General features: G+C 41.4%; 1 protein-coding gene across 1 annotated transcript in view; it reads left to right on the forward strand.

Annotated features, from left to right (window-relative positions):
- NFRKB (nuclear factor related to kappaB binding protein) overlaps positions 1-16,185 on the forward strand; it is a gene marked incomplete in the record, with an annotated part of 1,477,031 nt that overhangs the window by 799,505 nt on the left and 661,341 nt on the right. Inside the window, 1 exon segment of the mRNA XM_044081086.1 lies at positions 1,839-2,013. Within this exon segment, the coding sequence (XP_043937021.1) occupies positions 1,839-2,013 (175 nt within the window).

Consider the following 16,185-nt stretch of genomic DNA (forward strand, 5'->3'; position numbering starts at 1 on the left):
CACTATGTATTCTGGCTGTATGGAATACAGTGGAATGGCTGATAAATTTAAATAGCTGAAGGGAAGTGATTTCACAAAATGATAATTTTGTGCATACTCACAATAGCCAGTGAAAGAGGAGAGGAAAGGAGATATGTGATCAAATTGGCATAAGGGTCAGGCAACTAGAAAGACAGCAGAGTTTAAAAACACAGCAGCACCAGGGTGGGAGGGTGAGTTAAAACTTAATTTCTGTGCGACTCATAAGAGTGAGAGCTGTGGTCTCTTTCTTAGTTTAAATGGACATTTAAAAGAAGAATACAGTAGAAAGTCAATTATCCGAACATCGGTTATCTGAAACGTCAATTATCAGAACACAGCCTTCCAAAGTTTTCAGGTAGGAAAATTCATAAATCTCTTTATTGTGCACTAACGTCTTGGCAAACCACCTTCAAGGAGTAAAACACTTCTAAAATGTACCCCCGGCATACCTCTCAACTGTGCAGATTTTTGCAGAATGTGCAGATTTTTGCCTCATATTTTTGGTGTGTTCCTCCTAAAATCTGTACCTTTCTGGCAAATAGCTGAGGAATAAAGTCATTAAATAATGACAAATATTTTAGTTTAAGAGTCCACATCCTTCAGATAATTCATGCTAATGCAAAACCTATCATTCTGTCAACTTTCTAAGTTTGTAAGACAATATTTAAAATCTGTCTCTATTTGTCCCCCCATCATTTTAGGCTTTGTCCAGATTTTCTGCTCTAAGAGGTTGAGAGGTATACCTGCCTATATATACACACTAATTAAAGCCAATTACAGTCAGTAATTAAACCATCTACAAACTGACATCAATTAATGAATGAAAAAATACCAGTTACACTGTAAATTCAGTCCTTAGGGATATTGCAAAAAATAAGAAAGTTCTGTGGTAGAATATTTTAATAAAATACATGGGCGGAGTCTGTAGGGTTGCAAGCTACAATATTAGAAAGAATAGAGGACACTCAGTGTGGAGTTGTGAACATAAAAAATGTATTATTGTTTAAGTAGTCCCTTTATATTTTGAAATTTGACACGAGTCCCAAAAGGACTGAATTTAGAGTGTAACTGGTGTTTTTTCATTCATTAATTGATGTCAGTTTGCATATTGTTTAATTAATTGACTGTGATTGGTTTTAATTAGTGTGTGTGTGTGTGTGTGTGTGTGTGTGTGTATATATATATATATATATATATATATATATATATATATATATATATATATGTATGTATATATATATATATATATATATATATATATATAGGCAGTGCCGAGACGTTAGAGCACAATAAAGTGATTTGGATACTGGCTTGCTTGTGGTTCTATTTTCCATTGGCTGTGGTGGTGTGTAGTTACGTAGGAAATATAAAGTCTGAATATGTTATACATATTTGATTGTGCATGTTTTTTGAGCTTGTAGTCTGCTCGTGTGTGAAAAATATTCTTTATTATCCACTGGAATCGCTGAATGGTTGAAAAGTGTAGTCCATGTGTGCAGAAAACACATGATTTCAGAAGTTTTTTATCCAGTTCAGTCTGTTTGATTATCTGAACAGTTTGATTAGCCAGACTACCCTAGGTCTCATTTAGTTTGGATAATCGACTCTCTACTGTACAGGTAAAATAGTGTAAATTAAATAAATCACAGTATACAGACGAGAAGAAGGCAGTTTGTTCTCTAAGCCCAACACACACACACCCTATATAAGCTGCCAGTGTGCTAGGTTGTAGCTGATTTGCAAATTGCTTGTTTACTTGATTACATTTTTATAGTTAAACATATCTACTTTTATTTTTTAATTTCTTCTATAAACAGGAGCGGCACAGGTACAGCCAACCTCACAAGGCTTTCACATTCCGATTACATGGCTTTGAGTCTGTTGTGGGGCCAGTCAAAGGTGTCTTTGACAAGGAAACATCTTTGAATAAAGCACGGGAGCACTCTTTGCTTAGATCTGACCGCCCGGCTTATGTGACAATCTTGTCTCTTGGTAAGGAAGTGGTTTGTTTAGCAGCTCATGTTATAAGTACACACAATCCAGCACCTTTTGAAATGTTATGTGCTAAATGTTTGTATTTCTTAAATGTTAATGGTAAATGCTGTAATGAAAGTAGAAACAGAACATTTTATACTGATATCTTGTGTAATAATATCGCGTAGAAAACAAATGTTTACATCCTTGGTCTAATGCAAGAGAATTGTTACCTACCTTTTTGGAAACTAAATAATTTTACAGTCTGGATAGAAGGCAAAGCGGCCTTTGGTGTGCAGGCTGTTTTAAAAGGTATGGGCAGTCTGGCTCCATTTTTAAAGTACAGTATCTGTGAACTGTCAACATTCCAGATAACATGGTGATGAACAGTGCCTTGATTTATCTATATGAGAAAAATGCTGGTAGTACTTTTAGTTGTTGTTATAATTGATGAATATGAAGAGGTTTGTCCATGTAGGTTGTAAAAGAGATGTGTTTTTTAAGCTGTTTGGTATCCCTAATTACTGCAAAGTCACACAAATCCTACACTGCACGTAAGCTTTTGAAGAATGGAGTAATCATCATATTTGTTATTGCCTAAGGCTACTGCAGCAGTGATTATTTGAACACCTATAAGTTTTACTTACACAACTGTACTTTACTGATGGAGAACATCTAGTATTATTTAAAAAACAGCCAGGTTAAACATTTCCTCATGGAGTTTTGACTTCACTCTAAGATAGTGGCACTGCACTGTGTATCTCTTTCTAATTGATAGAGAGATGCATAGGTTAGTTACCTGTTTATTTTTCCTGTTTTCTGCTGTGACAGATCATGTTAATTTTATCTTGCAAAATAGTTCTATTTTATAAGCTTGTTGCTTTTTGTCATTTGTGGTTCTTTGATTTCAGACTTGATTACTTTTAATCCCCCCCTACTGTATCCTAGTGAATTGTGCTTCCCTGAGATCCTCTTGACCATTTAGACTACCACAGTTTCTATGTTTGACTTTATTTCTTTGCAAGCCACCTCAACCTTATCATGCTGAACAGTCTGTTTTACTGGGAATAGGGCCCTACAGTTGGTAAAAGCTTACCGCATGGAGAATAAGGTATGAAAATAAAGGGTCAGAATGACTGGGGTCTGTCATCTGTACATACTCACTGGTCGCAGTCTTTAGCAAACTTGTTTTGTTTTGTAAACTTGCTTCTGAGTAGTTGCATTTGCACCTTTGTTGGTTCTTAGCATGTTCATTGAGAGAGAGAGAACAAGCCCTTAGTATATTCTGGTCCTGACATTCGCTTGTGATGATTCATGCTACCTGATCTCATGAATTTGATTTAGGGTTGCTGCAGAAGTACTCTGAAGATAGGAGGGGGCAAGAGGCCTTTAACTCCTTGATGTTTGTAGCTTTGGGCCATTCCTTACTGCATATTTGCTGATTCCCTTTTTGGTGATATTTATCTGGATATAGGTTTAGAACCCTTGCACGGCCTAGTGCCCACTGGGTTCCTGAATAGGTGTGCTAGGGATGCAGTCAGTAGCCTACCATGTGAAGGTTATTTAGTTTTATTATCTGCTATTAGAAACTGCATTCCACTCTCCATGAGATTTTTGCTGCTACCTCTCATTTATTTCTGATTGGTGCTGCACAGTGCACCACAGTAAAGCAGTGTTTGTTCCTGTAGTCCCTGCTGCAAGGTAAGTTTGTGTTAAGCATGTTTTAAGCACTGTAGGAATACTTTTCTGTCTGATTGGGATATAATCCTTGTTAAAATATTATAACTTATCAGTGAAATTTTTTTTGGTCAGGTCTTTAGTGTTTTGTGGATGTATACCATTTGAACAGCAACTGGAGGTCGTCTATTATTGTCTTATTACTTGCTTTGTTTAAAAATGTTTGTTTCAGTGTTTGCTGTGTTAAAATTATTGTAGTAGTGTTAGTTATTGAATATTCCAATTGTTTTAACACCTACTGTTCTGTATTAGTTAAAGCTGTCCTCCCAGTTTTTCTCAGTTGTTTGGTAATGGGTATTTATTATCAGAGTCAGGGTTCCCCCTCATTGTGCATGCTTGATCACCCTTTGTATTATTCACCAAAGTCTTCACATAATATCTTCTCTTACCAGTTAATTCCTCACCTCTTAGTTCAGCTACGACCACCATCACCTACTTCTGTATGCCTAGCTACTACTATCTTCCATGACTTAATCTCTCTTCCACTATTCTTATACACTAAATTCTTCATCTGATTTACTAAACTTATAGTCCCATTATCTTGCCACCATCATCACCACGGAATAACAATATTCTCAAGCTCCTTCCTTGATCATCCTGCGTAACACATCTTAAAACCCAGTGGCTCTGTCCTTGTACTAACCCAGACTGAAATCTTCTGCCCCTCCTGCTCAAACCCCTTTCCCCACTCCCTAACCTATGCCTCCAAACCTACTTATTTCTCTTTTTTATATTAAGTATACAAATACAAGGATCTTACTCTGTTTTGCTCATATCTACTTTTGTGTGTAGAACAATGTTTTTTTTATTTTTTATTTAGCTTAACATTTAGTATAATGTCTATAGTCCATAATTTTATTATTATATTTTTCATTTAACCAATGCTACCTCGGTAAAGTTTTTATACATGTCTTTGTTACATATTGTTAACTTTGTTACTGTTCATGCTTGGAGCTTTTCTCCCCGGGCCTCTACTAAAAATGGACATATATCCAGTTAGACTAGCCCGGTCAACAAATGTAAAATAAATAAATAAAATAAAAAATATTAACAGTATAGCCATTACCATATGTTTACCAGAAATCCTGTATACTGCCAAATATTTGACATTAAATTACTGAAGTTTTTTAATGTGAGCACTTTCGTTCACTTACAGTGAGGGAACTTGAAAAGACGCATTGTAAAAACACTATGCAGTTTAAATAGTCATGAATAAGCAATGACATCATAACCCCTCCCACTTGCATTTATAAAATATAAAGTATAAAACTTTCTATATGTATAAATTCAAACCTATACATATATGCAACATGTTTATATAATATGTAACAAAGGTAAAAATAAATGTAGGAATAAAATGTTTTTCATGTCAGTAAGGCTTTCAATTTCAGGACACATTTCAGTGAGCAACATTCATTAAGTCCTGGATAGGCAAATGCATTTGTTTTCAGTTGCCATAGTAACTCTCTCTCTTCAAGTTTTAAAGCCCAAGGGCCCCCTCTAGGGTCAACTTCCAACTTTTCAATAGTTATAAAATGGAAAGAATGGTCAACACATTCCAGGGTATGTTTTTCCCAGTTAATTATTTTTATCTTGTCTCATCATCCTATAATGATGTTCATAAATTCTTTGTTTTAATGGCCTTTCCCTTTTTCCTATATAGAATATGGGGCATGATTTACATCTAGCTAAATAGATGACCCCCTTGTTGTTGCAATCATATTTTCCTGTCAATATAATTTATTTTCCCTAAAGAGAAAGTGGAACCTACAGAAATGTATTTACAATAAGGGCATCTGCCACACTTTCTCATGCCCTTATTCAGAACATAAGGTTTTATGTTCCTATTCAGTAAATTATTTAAATTAGGGCCTCTTCTGAAAGTAATTTTAGGCTCCAAACCCAACTTGTCTCTCAAAATCACATCTTCATTAATAAAGGTCCAATTCTTTATCAATATAGCCCTTAATTCTCTAGCATCATTTGAAAATACTGTAGAAAAGCTAGTACTAAAATTTGACTTAACATTATTTACTGTAAGGCTCTATTTAAATCCAAATGTAGTTCAGGCCTTTCTACTCCTTTATGTAAAATTGGTTGGAAATTACCTGTTTGCCTTTTTCTCCCTACTTCTATAATCTCGTCCACTAGAGGGGTTGGGTACTCTCTATTTGAGAACATTTCTTTCAGATTCATACATTCCCCCTCAAAATCTGAATCCAGTGTAATCATTTTTGCCGCCCTGACTACCTGTCCTTTCACAACGGCTCTCTTCTAGTGAAGGGGTGATTACTACTGAAATGAAGGAAGTCACTGAAGTATGTTAGCTTATGAAAAATCTTGGCAGTATGTCTGTTATTCATAATATCTTTATTCAGCAAAACGTCTAAGTAGGCGATAGTTTTTGTTTCAAATTGGTATGCAAAATTCAAAAAAGGGGTCAAGTGTGTGTTTACCATTCTTTCCATTTTATAACTATTGAAAAGTTGGAAGTTGAACCTATAGAGGGTCCTTGGGTTTTAAACCTTGGAGAGAGAGTTACTATGGCAACCCCCTTTCTTGTTCTGAGAAATTCCCCCTATTTTGCAATACCTTAACATTTGTCAATCCCTCTAAGTAATTCTTTCTTTAACCATATTCCCTTTCTTTTATTTCCACCCTAGTTTTAAAATCCACTTTAATTTTATCTCACTCCCTAGCTACATTTTCAGAAGAAAATCTATCTTCTCTAGTAGCACCCGAATTAATTCCAAAACCCATTCCTTGATTTCTGATCTTTTCAACTGATAGGTGGGAAAATGGCAGTGTCTAATTTTTTGTATTAACTTGTGTTTTTATTTTGGTTATTATTGGCGCATGATCTGAAATAGTTAATGGGTGAGTTTCAAGACCTTCAATTAAATGTATTTGTTCCTGTGAGATACAACATCTATCTAGCCTAGCCCAGTCTTTGTATCACGATGAGTAATATGTAAGCTCACTCCAACTCCCAGTGCTGAATTCATATCTTCCATGCCAAACATTTTCATAAATTTCTTCAAAAATCTACCCTCCTTTGTTATATGTTCCCTTCTAGGCCCACCAGACACATCTTCACTGTTGCAAACCAAATTTCACTCTCCACCTGTAAGTAATATTCCTTGCTGAATAGCGGATTATTTTTCCCAGACTTTTCTTAAGCTCCGTTATAGCAGTTTTAGGGGGATGTAAATGCATGCCAATGTAATCCTCCTCCCTAGCCAGTAACCCCTTAGTACTTTGTATCTTTCATTATTATCTTTTTTTCCCCCTCTTCTATCACTATTGGAGCTCCTCTTGTAGTTAATATAAGTACTCCTCTTTTCCTTTGCCCCAGATATTCTGCTGAATAACCATCCTGAAAACATTTATCAAATTCACATGTTCCGTTCTTTCCAGGTTTGTCTTCTGTAGCATAGCTATTTGTACTCTACATTTTTTAATATAGTTGACTACTCTTTCTTTTTTATGTTTATCTGTAAGACCATTCAGACTGAAAGACATTACAGAAAGCACCATTTTCTTATATAGTTATTACCGCCTTCTGTGTATAATTGCTTTTTGTTACATGTCTAGTTCCATCTTTTATGTTACATGTATATACTTTTTGGCAGGTTGGTCTTCTGTACAGTTGTTTCTTGTCATATCCATTTGTGCCTATGTGACATCTTACATAACTTTTTTTTGTTTGAAATCCCCTCCCCCCCAGAAATCCTCCTAAAATCTATTAACTTAATAACACACAAAACTACGTACATCTTCAAATATTGAAGTTTTTGCTTCCTAATAAGAACACAAGTTCTAAGTTGATAGCTACACAGGCAAGCTAAAGTTGACCAAAAAGAAAGGTTAGTCATGCTAAGAAGCATGGTATAGCTTGTGCTGCTAGTAAGTACTGTTTGGTTTTGTATGTCTTTATAGCTCTCCCAGTTGAGGAAACACTTGAATGCTTTCAGTAAGCACTTTTTCCAAGCCATTTCTCTTTATCAAATTATCTTCTAGTGATATTCAAGCCAGACACAAAATTGCTATGGGAACCTTGTTTATCAGGAAAAAAAGCTGTACAATATTCAGTATTCTTTTTAATTTACATGCTTTGTAATAAACATGATGTTATGTGATCCTATCTCGCCTACATTCTGACTGATGGGTTCGGAGCCGATCCCTCGGCTCCGACTCGGCACGCTTATGCTATAGAGCGAGGCCTCTAATTGGCTGAGCTATCTTTATCCCAGGATGCACTACCACTAATCCCCCAGATCTCGTTTGCCGCTTACAGAGCTTGGACGTGGTCTCAACATTGGCTGGGCTAAGTACTATATATATAGTCTTTTTTCCTGTCAGTATTTGCTTCATTTAAACCCAAAAGCTGTTTTAACGGCTATTCTTTGTATACGAGTGTGTTTCTGGCAGTTTGATTGAATTTTTAGTATAATTTCCTGTCAGAGAAGGTTCCGTTTAAGTTAGAGGGGCCTTCCCCTGTGGTTACTACTTCTCAGTGGTTGTGTGTGGGTCAGGTACCCGTTTGAGTTAGAGGGTCTTGACCCTCCTTGTTTCCCCTTTCTCTTTCTCGCTTCTGTGTGTATAAAAAAAAAAAAAAAAAGTTTTTTCAGTTTTAATATTCTGAGTTAGTGGCATACTTATTGTTCCTGTGTGTCAAACCCTTAAGTTTGCTGTTGTGGTCTGTTTTTCTTGTAGGACTATGTCTAAAGAACATAAACCCTCCGGGTTTAAAAAGTGCATGAGGTGTGGGTTCAAAATGTCCATAACGGACGACCACTCCTCGTGCGTCTATTGTCTTGGCGCCAAACATCTGCAGGAATCGTGCAGTGTATGCCATGCGTTTTCCTCCCGAGTCCTCCAGGAGAGGAAAAACAAATTAATCCTCAAAGGATTAATCAAGCCTTCTTTTGGGGAGGCTTTATCTTCCTCTCCGTCTCCTTCTAAGAAGAGGAAAGCGCCGGCTCCGACCAGTCAGTCGGAACCGACGGCTAAGAAAGCTAAACAGACTTCTCCATCGGCTCCACGGACTTCGGAGCCGAGGTAGGAACGGTCTGCCTCGATGCTTCCAGCCTTGACCCCTCTGTTTTCGGAGCCAAGGTCTGGGGCATCGAGAGGCGGGTCACCCTCATCGGCTCCACTGATATTGGAGCTGATAAGGGTCATCGGCTCAGACTCTTCCCCCTCGGAGCCGAAGTCCTTATCGGCGCCGAGGGAAATTTCCTTGAAGGTTTCCTCGGAGCCGATAATTGTTGAGTCCTTTCGGAGCCGGTCCCCGAGCCCTTCGGAGCCGATGGAGAAATCGGTTCGGGCCCGATCGGTATCCTCGAGATCATCCAGGATGTCTGATTCGGACATCGACAGGGTGCTCCTTCGACTCTTCCAGTCTCCGGTGTTCCAAAAGATGGTTTCGGCTCCAGCCCAGTTGGCTTCGGAGCCGATGGTCCACTCCCCCATTGTACTTCCTCCTCCAACAGCTGCGGCACTGTTGGAGCAGGTGTTGGTGGAACCAGTGGAGGTGTTAGGGTCAGGCCCGACCCTTGCTCCGACTCCGGCTCTCGGGTCGGAGTTCAGTGCACGGGCTTCTTCCTTCGGCCCTGGGGGGGAGGCTTCGGGATTGATGCTTTCGGTCCCAAGTCTCCCTCTTGGTGCATCGGCGGCGGGAGTACCGTCCACTGTCGTGGCCACGGAGGGGGGACCTTCCCAGGATTCTGGTGGTCCCGCCTTCAGGGCTATGAGGAGTGCTCTAGCCAAATCTTCATTGGCTACCTCCACAGTTTCCCCAGCTCCTTCCCTACATTTGGAGACTGGGTCATTGGCAGTCCCCCTGTCCGCAGACAGCGGAGCCCCTGGGCCTCAGGTTACCCCCACTGGGGTTTCTCCCCCTCCTGGAGGTCCTTCTGAAGCCTCTTCGGAAGAACCTCCCAGGAAGAAAACGTGCAAGAGGAAGCACGCTGACTCCCCTGACGAGTCTTTGACATCTGACACCGATCTCGATGATGCAGAGGGGTCCCCCAAGTCGTCCTCGGATGATGTCTCCTTTGCAGACATCCTGGAAGCCCTAAAACAACGAGGCGGCTGGCAGTCCAAGCCTCCCTCTGCTGATGAGTCGGTGTTCCTGGAGGCCTTCGGGGCTCAGCCCTCCGCCTCCTGGGTGTCTCCGCCCTTCGACGAGCTCTTGGATTTGATCTGTCGAAGGGCGTGGGAACACCCAGACTCTGTGGAACGGTGCCGCTCGTCCAAACAAATTTCTTTTGGCGCCCCCAGATAGAGAGTTCCTTACGAAAGGTGTGGCTGTGGATGCTATGGTGGTGGCATCTGCTACCCAGCAAGATGTAGCAGAGGCTTCTACGTCCGTCCATCCTCCTAATAAGGAGTCTAGGAGCATGGATCGGTACGGTAAGCGCACCCTTAGTTCAGCAGCCTTTACTTTGAGGTCTCTGAACTACCTGACGCACTTTACGAGATTCCAGAGGGATCTGATTAAGAAGCTATCCGATACCCTCTTAGGTAACCTGCCTGAGGAGCTGGCCCAGACGGTTGGTTCTCAGCTGGCTACGATGTCATCCATTTCGAACTCGTCCATGAGGCTCATTTCGTATGCGGCCGAAGGGGCTAGTAGAGCGGCGGGTACAGGCATTGCTCTACGGAGACAAGCCTGGCTCCGCCTGTGTCATTTCGCGGAGGCCTTCAAGTCTTCATTCGCCGACGCCCCCTTTGATGGGTCCTCCCTGTTTGGGCCCAAGGTGAAAGACACACTTACCCGCTGTGAACAGGAGGGTAAGACTCTGACTGCCGTAGGGGCACGATTTTCCACTCCCTTTCGGCCTTATCCCAAGGCTAAAAGAGGAGGGAAGATGTGGTTCCGTAGATCTCAGAAATCTTACCCCTCTCAGCAGGAAGGTTACCCCTCCAGAGGCAGAGGAGGGGGAAATTCATCAGGAAGACGCCGTCCCAGAGGTGGCAGAGGCCCTCGCAACACTGGAGACCGCGAGTCCTTTCGTGGCTCTTCAGCTTTTCATAGTCCCTGAGGGATTGCCCGACTGTGCTGTTCCGGAGCCAGTCGGGGGTCGTTTTTCGAAGCACCTGAAGGCCTGGGAAGGGATCACTCAGGACCGATGGGTGCTTCGAATTATCGCCGGAGGTTACTCCATCCCATTCTGTTGCCCCCCCCCCTCAGTCCAAAAGAATCCCGGACCCGCCACCCAGTCAGCAGGATACCGCAGCCTTAGAAGTTTCAAAGCTGCTGCAAAAAGGAGTCATCCAACCGGTCCCCGCAGACCAGATCAGATTAGGGACTTACTCAAGATTCTTTTTGATGCCAAAAAAGACCGGGGACTCGAGGCCCATTTTGGACCTAAGCAACCTAAACCGTTCAGTCAAGAAGTCCAAGTTCCGAATGGTCACTTTACAAACCATTCTCCCATTGTTGGAGAAAGGTGTTTGGATGTGCTCCGTAGACCTCAAGGACGCGTATTACCATATCAAAATACATCAAACATCCAGGAGACACTTGCGCTTCAGCCTAGGATGCAGTCATTTTCAGTTCCATGCGCTGCCCTTTGGTCTCACCACAGCCCCCAGGGTGTTCACCAAATGCTTGGCAGTAGTGACTGCTCACCTGAGAAGTCTAGGATTCCAGGTGTTTCCGTACCTAGACGACTGGCTCCTAACTGCCACCTCCAAGCATCTACTTCTACGGAACCTGCAAGCCACAATATCACTGGGCAATTCCCTTGGAATCACCTTCAATTGGCCAAAGTCTGTGTTAAGGCCATCTCAAAGAATAAGATTCATAGGGGTAGAGATAGATTCAAACCAGATGCGGGTCTATCTACCTGCAGACAGAATTCAGACCATTCAAAATCAGGTTCGAGCCTTACTCCCCAGGTCCAAAGCCCCAGCCAGAATGGTCCTACAGCTATTGGGATCGATGTCTGCCACAGTTCTCCTAGTTCCCTTGGCAAGGTTACACATGAGAATCCTCCAGTGGCTTCTTTCAACTCAGTGGTCCTTTCAGGAACTCCCTCTCAATCATCTAATATGGATCACAGAATCTTGCAAACGGGACCTTCGCTGGTGGCTAGTGTCCTCCATTTTGGACCAGGGACGACCCTTTGTTCTTCCTCATCCGGCGGCCACTTTGACCACGGACGCCTCCCAGACGGGGTGGGGGGGGGCATTCCCTGGGCAGGTCAGTCCAAGGCAAATGGCACCCGGTAGAGACCCCTCTCCACATCAACATCCTAGAAGTGAGGGCAGTACTCCTGTCCCTTCGAGCCCTTCATGATTACCTCCCTCAGGGCGTAATTGCTGTTCACTCAGACAACATGTCAGTTGTCTGGTACCTGAACAAACAGGGAGGGACCAGATCCTATCCTCTTTGCAGAGAAGCGATGAGAGTTTGGGAATTGGCAGTCTCGACCAAACGCTTCCTAGTGGCTACCCACATACCGGGCAAATCCAATGTCATAGCCGACAGGTTGAGCAGAACCATCCTCTCTCCTCACGAATGGTCTCTGAATATGACAATTACAAGGCAGATTTTCAGCGAATGGGGAGTTCCGTGTTGCGACCTCTTCGCGACTCCTCTGAATGCGAAGTGCAAAGAATTTTTCTCCCTAACCCCGGCTCCGGGGAAGAGCCCTATGGACGCATTAGTCCATCCTTGGCCCACCGGACTGCTTTATGCCTTCCCTCCAGTTCCTCTCCTCCCCAGAGTGATTCAAAAGGCATCTCTCTTAGGCAGCAAGATGATCTTAATTGCTCCGTACTGGCCTCGTCAAGTGTGGTTTCCCTATCTTCGGAAACATGCTCTGGAAGGTCCATGGTTCCTGGACCAGGTCCCAGACCTACTGATTCATCAGTCGGGACTACTACACCAGTCCCTACACACATTAAAATTGACGGCCTGGCTCCTCCTCTTCCGACCATAGTCAGGAGACATGCACTGGCTTCAGATGTGGTGCACATATTGTCTTCAGCCCACAAGTCGGCTACGAAGAAACTGTATTCTAACAAATGGAAAAGGTTTGCTATCTGGGCTCAACTCCGGGGCCTGGACCCCATTTCTACTCCCGTGGCAGAAGTACTCAAATTCCTGACCTCTCTTTTCAATCAAGGCTCTTCTGTTTCTACCATCAAAGTACAATTGGCAGCGATTTCTAATTTTCATGAATCCATAGACCCACCTTTAATGAGCAACAGGTTGTGTAAGACCTTCTTGAAAGGTGCTGCTTTATTAAGACCTCCGATTTCTCATCCTGCACCTCCATGGGATCTCGATATAGTATTACGTGCCCTGATTTCTTTTCCCTTTGAACCGGCAGCTACCTGTGATCAAAAGTTTCTATCATGGAAGACAGCCTTTCTAGTGGCAATTACTTCAGCCAGGAGGGTTTCAGAACTTCAAGCTTTGTCAGTGAAACCCCCGTACTTGGTTTTTCATACAGACAGGGTATCCCTCAGACCAAATCCTTCTTTTGTTCCTAAAGTCTGTTCTACTTTATGCTTGCAACAGTCGTTAGAGCTCCCAGTTTTCTTCCCAAAATACTCCAATAAAGCGGAGTTTATTTTCCACACACTAGATGTCCACAGGCAGTTATGTTTTTATTTGGACAGGACCAAACAATCAAGGAAGACAGATCAGTTGTTTGTGTCCTTTGCAGAAAACAAATTGGGCAACGCGGTCACAAAGGTCACTTTTGCCAAATGGATCAGGGACTGTATTACTCAAGCTTATATTTATTCTAACAAAGAGCTTTCCACCTCTGTCAAGGCTCATTCTACAAGGGCTATGGCTACTTGGTAGCATTTCATTCTAAGCTTGCTATTGGTGACATTTGTGCTGCGGCTACATGGTCTTCCCGCACACCTTCATTTCTCACTACAAATTAGATGTGGCATCTAGAGGACGAGCTTCATTTGGTTCCACAGTGCTCAGGAGTGTTTTCCAATGAGCCACCCGGGATTTAGGTGCTAGGGCGCTGTCCCATCAGTCAGAATGTAGGCGAGATAGGATCACATAACATCTTTTAGTTATGTACTTACCATAACTTCAGATGTTTGGGATCCATCTCGCCCACATTCCTAATAACCCACCCTCCTTCCCCCTTCCTTGGAGATCAGAGGATATCAGAAGGTCCGAATCCTGTTGTTTCATCTTGAAACATCTAACAATGTTATATAAACAAGCTGTGCATGTGTGCATGAATGCGGACAAACAAGATCTGGGGGATTAGTGGTGGTGCATCCTGGGATAAAGATAGCTCAGCCAATTAGAGGCCTCGCTCTATAGCATAAGCGTGCCGAGTCGGAGCCGAGGGATCGGCTCCGAACCCATCAGTCAGAATGTAGGCGAGATGGATCCCAAACATCTGAAGTTATGGTAAGTACATAACTAAAAGTTACTGGCTAATGCCTAGGATTTAACCCTGTCATTTCCCTATACAAGCATGGGAAAAAGCATGCTGATTTTTCTTTTGTCACACTTTCTTAACCCTCTCCCCCATCTCCCCCTCCTCATTTTTTCATAGCAGTGCGTGCATTTCTTAAAACTGAACAAAGAAAAATGGAGAAGGGTGAAAAAGAAAAAAAGAAAAAAAAAAAAGCACCTGTTTATATTAGTATCCTCATTGCATTTTAAACTGAGAAAACCTTACTTCGTTTGATTGGTTTTTCATTATCTTTAAAGCTGTCACACCTGGGAAAACCCGATTGTTTTCAGAAAACATTATGTCCTAGCCAGTTTCTCTGTTCTTTTTTTTTTCTTTTCCCTCAGCCAACCCCTTTCACCAGACTATCTCCAGATTCTCTTTATCACATTGTCTCTATGGAGACATGAAGACCACCTGCAGAAATGCTGCTTAGTATACATACAATTGCTAGTAAAAAGCCTCATATTATTCAATATTCTTTTTCATTTCCTTGCTCTGTCTGTTAAAACAAAGGACCTTAATCAGTCATTTCCCCATGCAAGAATGAAAAAAGCACATTCATTTCAACTTTGTCATGCCTTTTTAACCAGCCCCCCTTTTTATTTTGATCATTGCATTGCCTATATTTCACAAAACTGTACAAGAAGAAAAAGAGAAGAGGGGAGGAAAAAGAAACACACCTGTTTACAATCCCCATTACACTTAAGAATAGCATGCAAAGAAAACCATACACCACAAATACAGAACTATTAAGAAAAGAAAGTGTTTTCTTTATGTGCAGTTAGCGTTTTCCCCTCTCTTCCCCACCCAAAGCATTTTTCAGAACATTAATAACATGAAGTAGGACATATACTTTAGAGTTCCCCACACATCAAACATATTTTGAAAAAGTCCAGTATTTCCAGATTTTCTTGTTTTGTCATATTTCACAAATATAGTTATTGCATTGTAATCCCACATTAAGTTACTAATTTTATTACTGCTCTTCTCCAGCACCCAGATCCTGTCTCTGCTTCATTTCCAACATACTCTCAATTCTTCTAGTCAACTCTCGTGCTCCCTTATTTCTCTTCAACATTTTCCATTGAAATACCGGAAAAAGGTTTCACAGGTACATTCTCTCTGTGGTTTTTATTACCAGAAGAATAAGAAGCAGCATCTCCTTCTGTTTTACAGCTCAGTTTTTTTTGGACAAACTTTTGTATTTCTTTCTTAGATGCATTTCATCAAAAAATTATTTTGTCCATCCAGAGAAGTGTACCTTGAAGACAGCCGGATACAGCAGTTTGAACCTCACACCTGAGTCTTGACATTTTCTGAATAGTTGAATGAATTTACTTCTCTTCTGCTTGGAGTACAATGAGTAATCATTCTCCACAAACACTCTATCTCCTGCTTTTACTATTTTGTCCTTCTTCCACAGTTTTGTTAGAATCAACTTCTGCTGGTAGGATTGCATCCTTACTGTTATAGGTCTAGGTTGTTTTGTTATTTGCCCGTTCTACGAATAATTCCTGCTGTGGAATACCAGTCCATTTGCTTATTTGTGCTTTCATAAAATTAATGCAGTCTGTTCCATCCAGCTTCTCTGGTATAGCTGAGAATCTCAGTTTCCCTATTAAATAAATGAACATTTCAAAGTTCGAATGTCATATAGTCGACACCATATGATCAAACTTTGAAAAGTTTGAAGGTGAAAACCAACAGCTCTGTACAGCGCAGAATGGGAAAATTTCCCTTTTCTGCACTGAAGTGTGGTCTCAGTGTTGGTATATTTAAATAGGGGGTGTGGGGGGCACGGGGAGGCTTGCCCCCCTGCTCAGAGCGTTAAGGTAATTTTTTTTATTATTATTATATATTCAATGTTTCAAAATTCGGTCATATGTTGTTGAACGTATGAGGTTCGAAGTTTTGAAACTTCAAATATATAATATAGACCCAAATCTCAGGTTTCCCTACATGCCCTGTCTCTAATTCTGTTATTTTTTAAACATGTCTT

The sequence above is a fragment of the Protopterus annectens genome, chromosome 8.part0 (genome assembly GCF_019279795.1).
Source record: "Protopterus annectens isolate FY-2018-M chromosome 8.part0, PAN1.0, whole genome shotgun sequence".
NCBI classification, from domain to species: Eukaryota; Metazoa; Chordata; order Ceratodontiformes; family Protopteridae; genus Protopterus; species Protopterus annectens.